This window comes from Diachasma alloeum, unplaced genomic scaffold (genome assembly GCF_001412515.2).
Source record: "Diachasma alloeum isolate Michigan unplaced genomic scaffold, Dall2.0 Dall_scaffold_00642, whole genome shotgun sequence".
Classification (NCBI taxonomy): Eukaryota; Metazoa; Arthropoda; class Insecta; order Hymenoptera; family Braconidae; genus Diachasma; species Diachasma alloeum.
Window position 1 is genome coordinate 54,949 of NW_021680774.1, and position 19,551 is coordinate 74,499.

At 39.5% G+C, this 19,551-nt stretch overlaps 1 protein-coding gene across 1 annotated transcript in view; it reads right to left on the reverse strand.

Annotated features, from left to right (window-relative positions):
• Nucleotides 1-5,857: 5,857 nt before the first annotated feature.
• Nucleotides 5,858-19,551, reverse strand: part of LOC107043842 (odorant receptor Or2) — a 41,097-nt gene continuing 27,403 nt past the window's right edge. The window contains exons 2-6 of the mRNA XM_015265492.2: nt 16,487-16,739; nt 16,313-16,416; nt 6,362-6,715; nt 6,029-6,301; nt 5,858-5,958 (exon numbers count right to left, since the gene is read on the reverse strand). Coding sequence (XP_015120978.1) covers nt 5,902-5,958; nt 6,029-6,301; nt 6,362-6,715; nt 16,313-16,416; nt 16,487-16,739 — 1,041 coding nt within the window. The 3' untranslated portion in view covers nt 5,858-5,901. The remainder of the gene's footprint in view (nt 5,959-6,028; nt 6,302-6,361; nt 6,716-16,312; nt 16,417-16,486; nt 16,740-19,551) is intronic.

Genomic DNA, 19,551 nt, shown 5'->3' on the forward strand with positions numbered 1-19,551 from the left:
TTCGGAAAATATTCGCAAAATAATATTTCAAATATTGAGTTTTGATCACAAATTCGATTTGTAATTTTTCGGGAAATATTCGCAAAATAATATTCCAAAATTTGAATTTAATCGCAAAAAAAATTGATTCGTAAATTTTTGGAAAAACACTCACGAAAATAATATTTCAAAAATTGAGTTTTAATCACAAATTCGATTTGTAATTTTTCGGGAAATATTCGAACAATAATTGTCAAAAATTGAATTACAAAATTTGATTTTTGAAATTTTCGGAAAATATTCGCAAAATAATATTTCAAATATTGAGTTTTGATCACAAATTCGATTTGTAATTTTTCGGGAAATATTCGCAAAATAATATTCCAAAATTTGAATTTAATCGCAAAAAAAATTGATTCGTAAATTTTTGGAAAAACACTCACGAAAATAATATTTCAAAATTGAATTTTAATCGCAAAAATTAATTCATGAATTTTCGGAAAAACACTCACGAAAATAATATTTCAAATTTAAATTTTTAATCGCAAAAATTAAATCGTAAATTTTCGGAAAACACTCGCGAAAATAATATTTCAAATTTAAATTTTAATCGCAAAAATTAATTCATGAATTTTTGGAAAACACTCACGGAAATAATATTTCAAAATTGAATTTTAATCGCAAAAATTAATTCATGAATTTTCGGAAAATACTCACGAAAATAATATTTCAAATTTTAATTTTAATCGCAAAAATTAATTCATGAATTTTCGGGAAACACTCACGAAAATAATATTTCAAATTCAAATTTTTAATCGCAAAAATTAATTCATAAATTTTCGGAAAAACACTCACGAAATAATATTTCAAAATTAAATTTTTCATCGCAAAAATTAATTTGTAAATTTTCGGGAAAAGACTCACGAAATAATATTTCAAAATTAAATTTTTAATCGCAAAAATTAAATCGTAAATTTTCGGGAAAACACTCACGAAATAATATTTCAAAATTAAATTTTTAATCGCAAAAATTAATTCATAAATTTTCGGAAAAACACTCACGAAATAAGATTTCAAAATTAAATTTTTAATCGCAAAAATTAATTCATAAATTTTCGGAAAAAAATTCACGAAATAATATTTCAAAATTAAATTTTTAATCGCAAAAATTAATTCATAAATTTTCGGAAAAAAATTCACGAAATAATATTTCAAAATTAAATTTTTAATCGCAAAAATTAATTCATAGATTTCGGAAAAACACTCATGAAATAATATTTCAAAATTAAATTTTTAATCGCAAAAATTAATTTGTAAATTTTCGGAAAAACACTCACGAAAATAGTATTTCAAATTTGAATTTTAATCGCAAAAATTAATTCATGAATTTTCGGAAAAACACTCACGAAATAATATTTCAAAATTAAATTTTTAATCGCAAAAATTAAATCGTAGATTTTCGGAAAAACACTCACGAAATAATATTTAAGTTTTAAATTCAATCGCAAGAATTAATTTGTAGTTTTCGGAAATACTCGCGAAAATGATATTTAAGTTGTAAATTCAATCGCAAAAATTAATTTGTAATTTTCAGAAACACTCGCGAAAATAATATTTAAGTTTTAAATTCAATCGCAAAAATTAATTTGTAAGTTTCGGAAACACTCGCGAAAATAATAATTCAGTTTACCTTCCTTTTTATTAGGTTTTTCCCTTTGCTCCTTTATTGTTATTCCTTTTTGCTCCTTTATTGTTATTCCTTCTTGCTTCTATATTGTTATTCCTTCTTGCTTCCTTTATCCTTTGGGTTACTTGGATGTATTCCTTTCCGGAGCGGAATCACGACACGACTGACTGACCGATCGACTGACCGCTTGGGTGATGCCCTTTTTGCGTCGTCAATATTAATTCGTGTATGTAAATGCATACACGAATTTTTAATTGTATGGGGGTGGGGAATAAGATGTGGATGCGTGCTGAGTGCACTCTGTAGAGAGAGGGGGTAGGTAGATTGAGGAGACACGCGTCTTATTAAGGGAGGGGGACAATTGGTGTAGCCAGCGTGGTCGCGTTTCTTGGTAAGAGGGGCGCGGAGAAGAGGGAATAGGGGAACAAGCGCACGTGAACCGTTTCGTGGCGAGAGGAGCGCGGGGATGACGGAAAAATAAGATGCGTAGTTAGGTGTGGAGAGCGAGGTGAGGGGAGGGAAGTATTAGACAATGGTGAGACTGTTACGAGGTGGACTGCCTCGCAACAGCAACCCGAAACCAGGGCGATAAGGCCCTCGGCAACGCGGGTTCATACCACCCGTGTGGTATGAATCACATCTCAAATTAATTTTTCCATCGTCTTACCGGATGTAAGACGATCGGTTTATGTACCATTGGAATCGTATGATTCCATTGGTATTTAAATATGATATTTTTTTCTTTATTCCGAAATTATTATTGTTTCCAAAAGTTGGAATTAATAATAATTTTTGTACGTCATTATGACGTAACAATTTCTTTCTTTTTCGGCCTCCTCTCGACGAAGCCGCTCAGATTCAAGAAGTCGTTTCAATTTCTCCTCTGTAATCTTGTTTCTCATCTCGAGATTTAAAACTTATTCGTGCAAACTAATAATTTTACCTCTGAAATGATGGAGAGAATTTGAATTGAATTGAATCAGAATTGAATAGATTTCTTCTTACCCCCGGTGCCGAAGTGGAGTAAGACTCGAAATCAGATTCCTTTCTGCGACTACCATTTGCTCCAGTAATTGACATCGTTGATTATTTATCTCTTGGCCAAAAATAGAATAATCTTACTTGAGTAGCTACGTATCTCAATACTAGCCCTTCCTGTCAGGGTAGTTTACTGTTATACTAGCCCTTTTAATACGCTGAAGTACTAGGGTAGGTTTCCGCTGGTTTACCATCATGGTAATCTTCTCGCCCCCTCGATGAAAGGTCCACAAAAAATCTGCGGCTGGTTTACCTTAAAGGTAATCTTCTCGCTCCCTCGATGAAAGGATTGCACAGGCAAACAGGGTTGACAGGTGCTAACCAGTCTACACTCAGATAGTTCAATTTTCCAGATATTATCTCGTTCTCTATCACTGTGTGATTAGACAGTGGTTGATCAGGCCTCCGTCTTCCCAAAAGATACGCTGCCATCAAAAATGGAATGGACCCGAGCGGTTGGGTTCGATTAAGGTGTAGAGCACACGCGGATAAATAATAGAAATAAGTATCTTTATTGAGAACTGATTTCAAACGATTAATTTACCATTTATTAAATAAATAAGGACTCGGTCTGATACTGAAGGTATCAGGCGAGTAGATAGTAAAAGAAGGTAATTAAAGTGTTGTCGAATTACTGGCCAAGCGGCAACGAATTCACGAGTTTTGATATTCCTTCGTGTATTCGATTACATCAGATCATTGTCTTCGTCGCACACCTGCGAAGCATCGGGTGACGTCACCCGGCGCGCGCGAAGGCCAGTCGTCGGGGTGCAAAGTGCTGAGTTTGCACCCCAGTTATCCACATCGTCGAATATACGTGGTTTTTCAAACAGGAATATTCGACGTTATTTTATATTTCTTCATTCCCTTTTGTTTCCAATAATATGTGCCACTTTCGTGTCCTCATATTATCCAAATCAACAGAGGAATTTCATAATGTTATTTTGGGGCATAACAAATTTTTATCGCTCACATTATCACTGCCTTCTTTAACATCATAGCACAAGTCCCACGATGATCAGTGAAATCATACTCATCATTATGAATACACCCAACAAAATGTACAACCGTTTCTTCTCACTTTTGGTCTTGCCCGTTCCAAAGCCGGTGCAGGATGAGAAGAAATATATCAGCTTCATGGGCCACAACTCTTTCATGTTCACAATCATGAGAAGATGGACATAGTTTGGAGGTGGAAAACAACCGCTATCAATTCACTAGATCAGTTCTGGCGCTTCTACGTCTGACCGGTGAAAATGATTGACAGCAAGAGCGGGGGGAAATTTTCCGTTGAAAGAACTCTACAAACTTGCTGGTGTGATGATGAACAGAGGCTCATCAATATTTTATGCTGCTAGAGACTCCCGGCCGGTATTCTGAAAAGAAGAAAATAAAAACTCAAAATTTTAACCAGACGAATTTTAGAGAAACTGAAATTCCTTATGTAACAGAAGAAAAAGCAAATAAAAGTCGGCGAGAACCCAACATTTTCGTGACTGTATGTGTCCCCTGACTTTTTTCTGCTGTTTCTTCTGTTAAACAAAAGAAATTTCAGTGTCTCTAAAATTCGTCCAATTAAATATTTGAGTTTTTATTTTCCTCTTTTTAAACTACTCAGGGATTACTTTTTCATCGGGTGTTTTCAATTTTGTAGTTTTCATTTTTTTCGCCCTTTCCTGCGTAATTTAATCTTTTGATTACTCTAAAGGTGATTATCCTCAACTTGAACCTTTCGCGCGCAGAATCATAAGCATGAATGAAATTTCAATGCTACCAATCCATTTTCGTTTTTGCTTGCTAGGGAATTACGGTTTAATCGAGTCACCTTCATCGAATCATTTTTTTTACACACTTTTTAGAACAAGTGGGCAATTACTGTCAATTGTGTCAATTATGGTGCCCGTTTTTGCTAATGAATTAGCAATATGCTTCCGAATGGATATTGCCTTTTCATTGCACTATTAACTGATGATATACGTCCCCATAAGACCCTCATTACCCTTATCATTCTTATCACCCCTATGACCCCCATAATACTCTCATAAGACCCTCATATTCAGGCGTCGCTGAAAGATCAGGGGATGCTACCCATAACAACCCCCTTAGCAACCCCCCTAGCACCCAACCATAGCAACCCCCCTAGCAATCCTCTATTAAACCCCCTTGCAACCCTGTTAGCAACCTCCCTAGAAACCCCCTAGGAATTCTCCCTAGCAACCCCCCCTGACAACCCTCCTCATATGAGCCTCATAAACTCCCATAAGACCCTCATATGACCCTCATAAACCCCCATATGGCCCTCATAAACCCCCATAAAACTCCCATAAAACTCCGATAAGACTCCCATAAGACCCCCATAAGGGCCTACCTTGCGCCAACCTTGTGCCAACCTTGCGCCAACCTTGTGGCAACACTATGACAACATTGCACCAACCTTGCGCCAACATTGGACCGATCTTGCGCCAAATTTTTGAGGATAATTCAAAAACTAAAAGCGCAATCGACACCATCTTCGAACTCGGTCTGTATAACATAAAAACGGATATTTCTAGCCCAGATTCGATTGATTCAGATAATTATTTTTGAAATTATCATGAAAAAACTGAATCGGTCACATACACACATACACACGGACATACATACGGACAGGGTCTAAAAACATCAGATTCAGACTCCTAATCCCCAAATTAGTCATCTTCACGAAGAAATCTGGGAACTTAAATTCGGAGGAATACAATGCTTCCATACGGAAACAAAAATGGAGTAATTAATCAAAAGAAGGGCTTCGTAGTTCGATTCCTCGGAGTATTTTCATCATTTGTAATACAAAAACTCATTTTTTCGAATTGTTTTTCATGTAGTTTCGTCTGGACTACGACGTTGCAGAGTTAAATTATCGAGTGGCAAAAGCATATACCCCTCCCTTTAGTTTGACGTCGGGGGTAAAACATAGTTTTTCAACTTCTAGTAGCAACGACTTCGTAATATAGCTTCACTTTTCTACTGCAACATATAATATATGAGGCTTAAGGGAGACTATAAGACAAATGAGTTACCGTCACAGCTCGTCTTTGCAGGATGTCTTCAACGTTTTTTATTTCCTTCTTGCAACATTTGCATATTACAAACGTAAGACTAATACTCTATTGGAACCACGAGACTCCCACAAGATCACACAGGTTATTCAGATAAATCCTTTACTGCTCCATGCTTTGCCTCATCAAAGTCAGGTACGAGAAAGCCGTTGTGAGAATCTGTAAACATAAATCAGCAAACCGTTTAAAAATTACTCCACTTCTGCAGTGGTTATAAACCAATAGTGACCGATTTTAAAGTATCCAATGTAATAGGGAAGAACCCCCATGCAGTCAGATAACACGGACATTGGGTTTTCAGCAAGACGATCATGAAGGCCTTCGACAATGACCGTCCCGCCTCGGTGTGATTCTCATGATACCATCTCGAAAAATATATCCCATCGGCAATATCTGAACTGGCAATCATAATATTATGACACGACAGTGTGTAGGTAAATAGTTGAATCAGACAACTGCAAATGAACACTCCATTTTTGACAATTGTCAATGCACTTCCAGGCTTGAATAAAACCGATTTTTATAGTTAATGACTTAATGATTATTTTTAGTTTTCATGTACCATGAGAAGTGGATATCCCACGAGACAGATGATCAAGCTGATCATCAGTACTTGCGCCAGATTCATCATGTTATGAATGCTCTCGATCTCTTCCATGAGTGAGATCAGAAACTGATGCTGCTTCGCGCAGTTTTTGAACTCTTGTGAAATATAATCCATGGTTGCAAGTTGTCTGTGATTGTTCTTTCCATTGTCATGACCATTTTTGATTACTGATTGGTTCGGTTTCACTGAGTAAATGATCTCGAATCTCTGTCTCAGAATTTCAAACTGACCGACAATGAATATATTCACGAGAACTAGGTAAAAATCGAAGCAGAAGTATAAGATTGTTATGATGTAAATTCCCAGTGCCTTGAACAAGTATCTATCATCATTGGATTGAATCAATTCTAGCGTTACAAGACCTCGGGGACGGAAACATTTGAAAGATCACGTACGAAAAAATTTCATACAAAAACCTAGTGAATTCGCTAGACAATTCTGTTGAATTTTCTCTTAATTTTTGTCCGATTCTAGAACAAGGTTCAAAAGTAAATATTCTACAAAAAAAATTAATAGATTTTTTGTGCAACTTATTCTATTGATTGTAAGGATATTTTCCCGGATTGTTCACCCAGGAAAAATCCAAACTACTTTTTTGCCTTCTCTATCGGTCGTGTATTGGGGGCTAGTCAAACCTTTACGCAAGGTTCGACGAAAACAGACAAACTCGTCTACTCAGAGGACTTTTGTAGCTGGACAATAATTTTCCAAGCTAGCATCAGTGTGACTGGTGGAGTGGCTGAGATTCACCGGGAGTTTTTTCGTCACATCGTTACGAGCCTCTATTTCAGGTCCTGAATTAGACCTCCCAGCCTAAATATCATATGGAATTTTTATTCACATCTGTTCTGGAGGATCTTTCGATTCCTCCAGCATGCGTTCTCCTCCCGAGTATTCCTACGCGGGAGAGTTTCAGAATGATTTGCGAATCAGCCGGGACTCCTCAGAGCCTGGGACATCGAGAGGCTGATCTGACTGAAGTGGAACTACCTTACGACCACCCACACTCTCGACCACCAGTTACCGCTTCGATCATCGCACGTCACTACCGCCGGGTAATACTAAACCGTCGGCGTATGGTTGGGCCGGACAGGAGGATTGTTCCACTCCGGGCCCACTGGCCCATACGCTTCCGAATCGTTCCGCCGAGACTAGATAACGCTGGTAAACAACAAAGTCGTCACTTCGAGCACCGAAATAACTCTTTTTCCTTGCGGGGAATGCAGGAGCATTTCCCTACACTCGCTACCATCAGTTATGCACCTGGCTGCGTTGGGCTACGCCCATTCGTCCCTGACCATATCTCAAGCCAACACCATAAATTACTTCGGAGATCCTTTCGATCTCTCCGCTTGAGCGTCCGCGTTCGACTCCCTCGGAATCTCACTAGGGCCTTGCCTCCTAGTCTGGATATCTCGGCGGCGATAGGTCATTCCGTTACCCTATCCCCACCAATCAACCCGACGGCATCACGGAGGTGCCAGTCCTTTCACCTGGCTACGTTGGTCCCTAGTCTACCCCGACACAGCCTTTAGAGTCGCCCAGTTGGAACCCCTGTACGTCGGGCCACTTTTCCCTAAACACAGCTGGGCGAGTTTTAAAATAGCGAAAGTCTAGTAACGTCCTCCAGAAACCCAAAACCGCTATGCCTTCAGCCTTTCATTGGTCTGTGGCTATTCCCATCTAGTCGTGGCTCTTTCAGCTGCCTCTAGATGTCTCTGCCTGTCCCTCTTATCATAATTTTAAGAGTGTGACCATCTATTTAAGGGGATTTCAACCCGTAACGAGAAAATATCGTTACATGATATATTTTCTGTAGAATTTCCTCGGCTCAAATTTTCCAGTTTTTTTTCATTCTATTTTTCTTTTTTTTCTGAAAATGGATACTAAATGGTACCTAGGGTATGTTCAGATAGAAAATTTTGTAGAATATTTTGTTATGCATCGTAAATTGTTTCTACGGATGGGCGATGTTTGTCAATCAATTGAAAACATCGATTTTTCATGTTCAAACATCGATGTTTTTCATTCGAATGTTCTCAACGCCGATTAATCGATTTTCGATTCTTTTTTCCAAACATCGATGCTTTCGGGCTGTGACGTAATTTTGGCAGACTCACGGCATCAGTCCTCTGTTACGCAGCCCTCTGGCACCAACAAAACCCTAAACCAAAGTTGGACGCCAGGTCGTTGATATCGGAACGACTACCGACACAAACCTTCTCCGATGACAGCTCTTCAAATGCATCAGGTAGCTCGTCCTTGGAGAGGGGTTAGACCCTAGAGCTAAAATCGGGATATGACTGGAGAGACGTTAACTAAATTAAAAAAAACTATTGATGGGGAACATACAACTTTAATACTGCTAAACTCGATACAAAAATAAAAGAATAAATAACTTGTTTGAAAATCCCCTTTGGGATTTGATATAACGATTAATAAAACTCGATACAAAACCAATAACTTTCGTCGGAAAATGACAGGTTCTGAAGTTGAATAAAAGCCGAAATCCAAATAATCCAGCAGTTGAAATGAAAATTTCAACTGGCAGGAGTCAATGATCATTAGTCAAAAATAAATGAAAATAAAGAAAATTACAGAACCAAAGAAATTGTTAAGAAAATTCAGTGACTCGAAATACAACAAAGACTCAAATATCGATCACCTACGAGATGAGTATACGCTGACGATTAAAAGAAAACCAAAACAAAAGAATGCGAAACTGGCCAGTGACACATAGTCAAGGTCGCGAGACCACCGTGATTAAATTGAATACGAAACGATCCAAGGACGAGAGCGCTCGTTTTCACGGAATCAAATGCCCGCGACACTAATGTTTGGAGCTAATTATTAACAATAAAAAAAACAATGATTGAACGCGACATTAAAATCGTAAAATCACACGACAACGACACCCAGAGAGGGATATTCAACTATCAATCGCTGAACGGAGTGGCCAGTCTTCCCCTGGGATTTGATCTCCTAGTTTCTACAGTCCTGCAGGACTCAAAAAACAATGGAAAAGCAAGGAAAAACAATGATTGAACGCGACATTAAAATCGTAAAATCACACGACAACGACACCCAGAGAGGGATATTCAACTATCAATCGCTGAACGGAGTGGCCAGTCTTCCCCTGGGATTTGATCTCGTAGTTTCTACAGTCCTGCAGGACTCTGATATTGGTGACACCCACGAAAGGGGAAAATTGCCCTCTCGAAATAATTAGAAAAAAAAACAACGGAAACAGCCACCACGCTTATCGAGACGATTCAGCTGCAACAAGTCCTGGCCGCTCGGCTCGATCAAAATTCCAGAAATCCCTCAGATTATCCAATAGACTCCCGAGAAGTCCACGATCTCCTACAGCCTCCAGACCCTCAAATTTACGAATTCTTCCAAAATCAGTCTCAACGATGAAAATTCCACCAAACGTTTCTCTCCAACGCCTTCAAGCAACCACCACACGAGAATTGTCGGTAGAAGAGCCGAGACACCCCGGCAACGGCTTCGGAAGCGCGGTGGCGATTCCCATTGACCCTCGTCTCGAATGTTCACCCAATAACAAAATTCATTGGTCCGTGACGCATGCGCGGCGTCCGGACTGTACTATTCGGCTAGGGTTTTCTTCACTTGATGAATTATATAAAATAAACCTCAAAGCCCCAAAAACCATTATTTTAGATGGCGGATTCCGTCGTGCCATCGTAACTCGCAATTAACGTCAATTCAGACAGCTGGCGAGAATCCCTCTCCAGCAGCAAGAACATCTCTCGCTGGCCACTCTATCACTTCTTCCTGATTTAAGTCCAGGAGGTGGTGCCTTCACCCAGCGGGATACTCGTGCAGGCTCGTCTTTGGGCACTGAAGACGAAGGTTCTTGAGGACTCACTCGTGATGCTCGGGGATACCCGAAGCTCCTCGGTCCCCCGATGTTCCTCGACGAATGTCTCCTCCGTCATGAGCGTGGCGGCGGGATATTTAAAAAAAAAAAGACAAGAGCGTTAATCATAAATAGTCTCTCTCGACTCTCGCTATTGAAGGTGACTTCCCACCTGGTGGTGCAAACACAGACACGCGGAACAGACTCAAAACCCAGAAGGACCTTGTAACGAATCTATCACGTTACAGTGCAAACTAACCAAATTTTTTACTTTTTTAATTGAATACGAGATCAGCCGCGCCCTCTCATCTCCTCACCAGTGATATCGCGGGACGAGACGCGACGAGGAACTGCATCTTCTCTTCTCGTCTTGTTATCAGGAAACCATTCTCTCGCATCGTCTCGTTTGTCTCGTCTCGTGTCGTTTCTCTCGCGTCTCGCGGTATCACTGTTCCTTACGTAGTGGCGCTACGGTTTTAGTCTTACGCTTACGCTTATTTGAGATTTTCGAGATATATCGAGATCAATTTCCTTTCTCCTTCTCACGATAGGACAGGAATAATGTCCATTGATTGAGAACGGAAAAAATAATAATTTATGCGCAATCGGAAGTAATCATTTTTCACATTAAGTACCTTGTAAATGGTAAGTGGACAGATGCAATCGTCTGTTGCTTTGTTGGGCTAGTCTATCGACTACAACTATTATCAATAATAATATTGTGTAACGAGATTTTCTCGTTACGGGTTGAAATCCCCTTAAATAGTTGAAGAACTCTTTAAATTAAGTAAGAGAGACGGGAAGAGACATCTAGAAGCGGCTAAAACAAGCCGGGACTAGAAGAGATGAGCCACAGACCAATGGAAGACTGAAAGCATAGCGGTTTTGGGTGAAACCACGACTCCTGGAAGGTTGGAGGACGTTGCTACGTTTTCGCTATTTTAGAACTCGCCCAGCTGTGTTTGGCGGGGGTAGACTAGAAACCAACGTAGCCAGGTGAAAGGACTGGTACCTCCGTGATGCCGTCGGAATGTTTGGTGGGGATAGGTTAATGGAATGACCTATCGTCGCCGAGATATCCAGACTAGGAAACAAGGCCCTAGTGAGATTCCAAGGGAGTCGAACGCGGACGCTCAAGCGGAGAGGTCGAAAGGATCTCTCCGGAGTAATTTGTGGCTTGAAATATGGCCAGGGAGAGAGGGCGAAGCCCAGCGTGGCTAGGTGCATAACTAATCGTAGCGAACATAGGGGAATGCTCCTGCATTCTCCGCTAGGAAAAACGGAGTTATTTCGGCACTCGAAGTGACGACTTTGTTGTTTCCGGAGTTATCCAGTCTCGGTGGAACGATGCGGAAGCTTATGAGCCCGTGGGCCTGGAGTAGAGCAATCCTCCCGTCGGCCCGACCATATGCCGTCGGTTTAGTACTACCCGGAGGCGATGATTCGCGATGACCGAAGCGGTAATTGGTGGTTGAGAGTGTGGGTGGTCGTGAGGTGGGTAACGCAATTTCACCTTGGTCGGATCAGCCTCTCAACGTTCCAGGCTCTGAGGAGTTCCGGCTGATTCGCAAATAATCCTAAAAACTCTTCCGAGTCGAAATACTCGGGAGGAGAATGAAGTGCCGACCCCCAATGAAAACCACAATGGGGGATATCCCAGAGAAAGGAGATCGAGTGAAACACAAGACAATACGGATTAAACCACAGACATCAAGCAATAGAGTGTGGTCCAAAACGAGAGTACTGAAGTGAGTAGCCTACCCTTCTCAGCAACGACGAGTCGAGTGGGACGGAGGGCAACCTCTCGTCATCCGTAAGCTCTTCCCCCACCCGGGAGGATGGAGGTAGGGAAGACCAAATGTCGAGGCAAACCCAGCCGGAGGTGGTGATATCTAAGTCAGTATTCATGGTCATAGCGACAGCAGTGAGAAAGAGCGAGGAGAGGATATTGCAATGGGTTAAATCCACGCTAGAGTCTTTCAGCAAAAACTGGGTAGAAAAAGTTCTGGAGCAAGTGGACGAACGCCTGACAAGTTTTGTACCCCCAAAAACGTCGGAGAGTGATCAAGGAGGCATCGAGAGTGTGAATTGGAGAGAGACGTGGGGTGAGCTCACAGATATTAGAGCATCTTCCGCGACAACTAGGATGCAAATGGCGGAAGTGCTTCTGGAAATCAGATAGGAACTACACTAAATGAAAGGGGGGAAAGTGGCAGGAGGGGGGGATAACATCAACCAGTCGAGAGATGGGCATAAGGGCACGGAGATGCCTCCAACCCCTCACGTGCCTACGGATAGGGCTGTGTGTCAAGAGGAGTCAGATCGAAGGGCCTCCAATAGCGAGAGAAACCCCCTAGACCTCAGCCGGATTAGTACGATACCACTACCCGAGGATGATGTAGGGGCGATCCAGTTGGAGCCGGAGTGGAGATCCACAGTCCCCAGCAAATTCATCCAGGGGGTGTGGCAACACGAGCTGAAGGAGAGGGCGGACTGAAGAAGAAACATTGGCAGGGAGCTGAGGGCAAAGGGCTGGGCAGCGGCTACACATTTCGCAGAGACGGCGCAGAGGGTCATGGGTACTGATCTGAAGATAAAGAAGCAGAGGGCCGTTGGCAGAAATACCCTTCTCACCCTTACACTCGAACACAAGAACTTACTGATGGCGAAGCGAAGCCAGAAACTTCTTTGCGATGCTGGCATCCAAGTAGATAGCGACCTGACCTGGAGGCAGGAGGAGATCAGAGACTGGCTCCAGAGCCTGGCGCAGAGGGAGTAGAAACGCGGGAAGACAGCCAGGCCCTACACTTCCAGCAGAGACTACTCATTGGAAATATTGCATACCAGTGAAGGGAGGAGATAGCCTCCCTCGAACTATTTCGCCGAGGCAGGCGTGATACTGAGGCACCCGGGCAGAGAGGCCCTACAACCAAAGCTAACTAACTAGATAAGGATGAGTACTGTAACCTAATTTAAATTCTAATATCAGTCCAATTTGTTGGAAATTGCAGGACTCACAAAAACGAGTAAAGTTAAGAGGGCGGGGGAACTACCAAACCATGATATTGTAATCCTGATGGAGACCTGGGTAGAGAATAAAAACAAGGAAAAGCTAGTGGGGGGGTTAGACCCAGATTTTTCCTGGACGTTCCAGGGAGCTTATAAGAAAAATAAGAGGGGAAGAGGAAAGGGGGGAAGATTAGTAGGCATTCAGAAAGAATTAGCTAAAGGAGTTAAAGTGCATATCTGGGAACATGGGGCAGTGATCTCAAATATAATTCTCTGTCATAATAAAAAGGGTAGAATTGTAATGAAATATAGTAATATCGGAACTGACAAGATATTTGAGGAGATCAGAGTATATATCTAGGAGGGTAGAGCCAAGGGGAAGGAAATCGCAGTGATAGGACACTTCAATGCGAGGGTGGGGAGTCGATAGGCTGGGAAAGAGGACCAAAAATTCGCGAGGAAATCTATGGATGGGGAGCTTAATACGGAGGGGAAGAAGCTGCTGAGATTCTGCGACGAGGAGGGACTTGTTATTCTCAACGGAGTCACAGAAGGCGATAGGAAGGGTAGGATCACCTATGTGGGTAACGCGGCAGATAAGAGGCACAGTCACAGTCATCGATCTAATCATAGTCGAGGAGCTCACAGTGGAGCCTATGATTGAGGAACTCAGGATCAGCCAACGATTGACTCCGATCACCTCCAGGTTCGATGCAAATTGAGGGCACAGTGGCTAGAGAAACTAAGGATGAGGATAGTACAAATAAGCACAGCCAACCCAACTCAACTAACTGAGTAATGTGTGTTCAGTGTTCAGGTTATACATTGATATGAAAAAAGCAGCACGAAGAGACCATTTTTGAAATGCAGAAGTTTAATTAACTTTGATGCTTACTGTTTTTGCTATTCCTTTCGCCAAATTTGGTGTTTAGCATGTGATGTTATATATAAAAAAGAAAGTGCAGTGATACATACAGTAAGACTTGAATGAGACTATCATAATATGTTTTGAATTATTATATGCATTGTAACGGCATTGTATTTTTGTTTGCTAAGCAGGCTCCCATGGGTTTTTAACCTGGAGTCTATATAATAAATATAGATAGGTAGATAGATAGATAGATAGATAGATAGATAGATAGATAGATAGATAGATAGATAGATAGATATAGCGATTTGCCAAAAATCGTTTTTTGCAAATATCTCAGGATTGGCTGGACCGATTTCATTTTTTTCTTCAAAATATTCGTCACGATGACACCTATCTCATTGCATGAGAATTCAATGACCCCACCATGGAAAATTGTATTTTATTGTCATTGTTTCATTTTTTCAACGAAATTTCTTGTTGCCCCGATAACTTCAAAAATAATTGAAATAGAAACTCCAAACTCCGTATGATTTTAAGTCTTATGATAACAAAGTTTGGTATTTTAAATGGGCGATATTGGACGAGTAGTTGCGGAGATATTCAATTTTGAATGTGAAATTTCGTTCTTCAATATCTCATAAATTATTCGGCCGAATTCAATTTTTTTTTAATATTCGTTAAATGGTGGCTATCTGACCCAATCAAAATATCAATACCGTTTCATTGAAAGTTTTTTGAGATATTGCCATTTTTCGATTTTTAAGTGGTCAGCTAGCTCAGGCGTGTCATAATATGGGTGAAAGTTTATCTTATGATTTGAAATTGTGGTTAGTGGTCAACGCTATCTAGTCACACGACTCAGGAAAATTTTGAGGTCAATTGATTTAGGATCTCTACAGATGGAAAATTTCATGAGAAATGGTCTATTACATTAATTACCGTGTTTTTGTTTGCCATAGCATTTTTTATTATAATTACTTGGAAGGTCACGTCATATGAATATTTCAACCAGCGTGCAGTGGTCGCGGTCGTTTAATCGTTGGTTCGGCTTGTTTTCTCATTCAACTTCATAAAAAATGAAAATAGCACGATGAAATTTGATACGATTATAGCCCTTACAATAACGAAGGTTGGTATTTTCGATAGGCGCAATCGGCCGAGCAGTTTCGGAGATATTCAACTTTTTGTATAAATCTATTTTATTAAAAGGTTGAATATCTTTCTGTAGATACCATATAACATGGAGTTATAATTGTATGCCTGTTACAAGAACAGAGAATTGCTACGGATTCATTCGGAAACTTACTACCAATGGAAATGATAGAAATAAAAAGCAGAAAAGGACTAATAACGCAACAAGTAACGGTCACATGCCTTCTGTCGGATAGGGTCGAGCCCCTGCTTGTTTTTTTATGAAAAATCTTGTTTACACGATAACTCAATCAAAAATGGAGATAGTGAGTTGAAATTGTGTATGCTTCTAGCTTTTATAACATAAAAGATTGGTATTGTGGATAGGCGCAATCGGCCAAGCGATTCTTGAGATATTTAACTACTATCTAGATCAATTGAAATATGTATATCCGTCCATCCAAAGATTCAGAGATATTACGGTTTTGTCGTTTTGTATACTTTTTCATTCTTGTACACACGATATTTTGAGAAAAAATGAAAATAACAAGTGGAAATTTGATGGGATTATTGCTCTTACAATATTGAAGATTCGTAGTTTGGATAAGCGCAATCGGTCGAGGAGTTTCGGAGATATTTAACCTTTTATATAAATTTATTTCATTAAAAGATTGATGAATATCTTCCTGTAGACACCTTGTAGCATGTGGTTACGGTTGTATGCCTGTCACAAGGATAGGAAATTGCTACGGATTCAATCGGAAGCTTACTACTAATTGAATTGGTAGAAATGAAAAAAAGAAAAGAACCAATAACGTAGAAAGTAACGGTCACATGCCTTCTATCGGATGGGCTCGAACCCCTGCTTGTTTTTCTGTATATTGAGAAAAAAACATCGATTTTCTTAATAATCGACATTTTTAAAAACATCGCCCATCCTTAATTGTTCCCCGTATTTCAGTTGTTCCTTTTTACTCCCGAGGCCTCTGAATCATTGTTGGTCCATACTTACATTAACCGCGAAAAATATTTCGTAATTGGGTGATTCGAAGAGGGGAACCCCTATTATCACTTCAGTGGGTAAATGACGAGTACTGCTATTGCTTCTCATATTCACTGAAAAAAAACAAAATTGAAGTTGATTGAACTCGCGAGGAATTGTTCACTCAGAGATGTCTCTTCTCACGGAATAATGGCTCAAATATCCAACCAACACCGGAGGCATGTCCCAGAATAACGAAAATAAATAGAAAAAGTTGGGCCTGACGTTCGCACTTTTCTAACACGATTTCCCCGTACTCTGTAGAGGATTGTATCCACAGGGTCTCGTTTGTTCGTTGCAGAAGATGTTCATACGGAGTTCGTTGTAGAGTGAATAGAACCAGTTTAAAATGAGTAAGACTCGATGTTAATAGAGGAAACGAGGCTTCAATGGTTTCCTGATGAAATTTTTATTTTATTTTTATAAGTAATTTAAGTTCCTCACGCACGAAAAAATTTAATAGAAAAACATAACGAATTCGTTAAACAATTCTAGTGGATTCCTGCTGAACTTTCTATTAGTTTTGGCCGATTCTATTGAATTCAATGTGTGTCAGACACCACAATTCACATTATGAAGAAAATTAAGTAAAAAACTTTTCCATTACGCTCCGCGAAACAGTAACTTTTTGTGTCACGGGACCTGAAAATTAATATACACACCTCCCTATGGAAAACATGGGGCATGTCATGGACATGGGCTCACGTGCTTGCCATCCTCGCCTTCGGCTCGGAAGGCAATCTTGCTCGTGGGGGACGGTGATCTATTTTCCAAAGTTCGGGCATGTAATGTACTATTTTAGGCATGCTTTGCGTGCCTAAAACCTCCCTTTTCCACACATTGCGATGAAAAAAATCGTTCGATACTCATGAAAAGTGTTTTTTGGCTCGTGGGAGGTTTACAGTACGAGCCGAAGGAGAAAAAAACATTTTTCCGCACTTACATCGAAATATGCTATTTTTGTAAAAAAACTGGGCCAAGAAAAAGTTTTGTTGGATTCCTACTAGAAAGTCGAATTTTTTTAAAAATACATAGAAATAAAAAGGGAAGCCAAGTCAAGAATTTTGAATAAATGGTGATAGTGCACAATCAGGTTACTATAAGAAAAATAGTTCTCAATGGAATAGGTATTCTAAAAAAATTCTCCATGAAAAAAAAATTAGTAGGAGCAGGACCAACGTCCTTGACGCAGATCAAAGTATGGAGGATTAGATTGATACAGACAGTGAGTTGAAAAACTCCGCGCCAAGAACGTTGGTCCTGCTCCTACCGATTTTTTATTTCACGGAGAATTTTTTTAGAATACTTATTCCATTGAGAAAGATTTTTCTTATAGAAACCTGATTATGCACTATTACCATTTAGTCAAAATTCCTGACTTGGCTTCCTTGTTTATTTCTATGTATTTTTCAAAAATTTCGACTTCCTACAGTAGGAATCAAACAAAACTTTTTCTTGGCCCAATTTTTTTACAAAAACATTTGTTTTTGTGTTTTTAGGCAGATTTCATTATTTTTTCCAAAATAAGCAAGGACTGTTTTTACATCCGGTGAAATTTGTCCTTTTCAATTCAATTTAACTCATTTATTTTTCATAGGACAGAACATTTTTTGAATCAACAATTGAAGGGAAATAAACAGTTCTACTCCAGATTTATTGTCTCCACCGAATTTCAATTTTTAATCATCTATTAATAATTTTCTGACTTGTTTTGGTTCCTCATTCAATTTTTGCTCTGATGATTCCTATGTGGATTGTATTTCTTGGAGAGATGAATTGATTTCCTCATAGGAATAGTCAAACAAAATGTTCACAAAGAATTCTTTCTGAAAACATCTGTTTTTTTTTCTTTTTGTTTTTAAAAATATTAGGGAAACATTGGGTGGAATGGACTCTTCTGACTTCTTGTTTCAATATTTATAACCAAGGAACAAATTTATCGATTGAGCTCAGTCTAAGCTCATTACAAAGGGGCTGACTGGACTTTAATTTAAAAAAAAATATATTTCATCAACACTTCAATAAGATATCAACATTTTGAAAAAGCTTCAAAGTGTCCATTTAATCCCACCGTCTCCTACTAATTCTTCCTAAATAATCACAAAACTGTTCGCATTTCACTGTCACTTAAGGGGTCCATAGCTGGAAAAAAAAGCAGAGAATTCAATGAAAATTGCTGAACAGATTATTGGATCCATTTGAAAGCCGTGTACAAAATGTCAAGATCCCTACATAAACAATAATAATGGGAATAATTTTTGAATTTGCTACTTAAACACGCGGTTGAATGGGGCATCAGTAATTTTAGTACTTTTCTTACGCTATTGATCTATCGATAACGTAGGAGATTCACAAAAATTACCGATGCCCCATTCAACTGCGTGTATAAGTAGCAACTTCAAAAATTATTCCCATTGTTATTATTTGGCTGGGGGTCTTGACATTTTGTACACGGCTTTCAAATGGATCGAATAATGTATTCAGCAATTTTCATTGAATTCTCTGCTTTTTTTTCCAGCTATGGACCCCGCCATAATAACCTCAATTTAGAGATTTTTTTCCACGGAATGAAAACATTTTCTGTTATACTCGGAATGAAAACATTTTCTGTTACACTCGGAGAAAAATAAATATTTTCTTTTCGACTTTACCTATTCACGGACATTTAATACTTGATCACACAATATTTTCGACACATCTCACTTTTATCACATTCCAAACATAAACCGATAACCTCACAAACAGTGCATAAACTACCTTTATGTCCAAGGTCCGCATATGAATATAGATATGGTGGAATGAAATTCGAATTTTCGACATAGTCCAGTCGGAGCCCGTCGGAAAGAGGTTTGTTGTCGATTTTTCGTCATAAGTTACCGATTTCGATGATTTTTCTTTTAAATGCTCAGAATAACGCGTAGATCAAATGTGATCAAGTCCCAAGGTGTGGTTTTTGATTATTAATAAAATGCCCCTTGGAGCGGTCACTTTGGATTAAAATATCTCGCAAACTATTGAGAAGTGATCGAGACATGCACCGGCAGAGATTTAGATAATTTTGAGACGAATAGAATTGTTTTTGACTCATGTCTCTATCACTAATAGTTTTCGAGATATTACCATTTATTTGGCGAGACGCGCGCAGCACCCCGCACTCCGTTTCAAACAAATAGCTATAGCTCAGCCAAAAATCGATATTTCAACTTTTT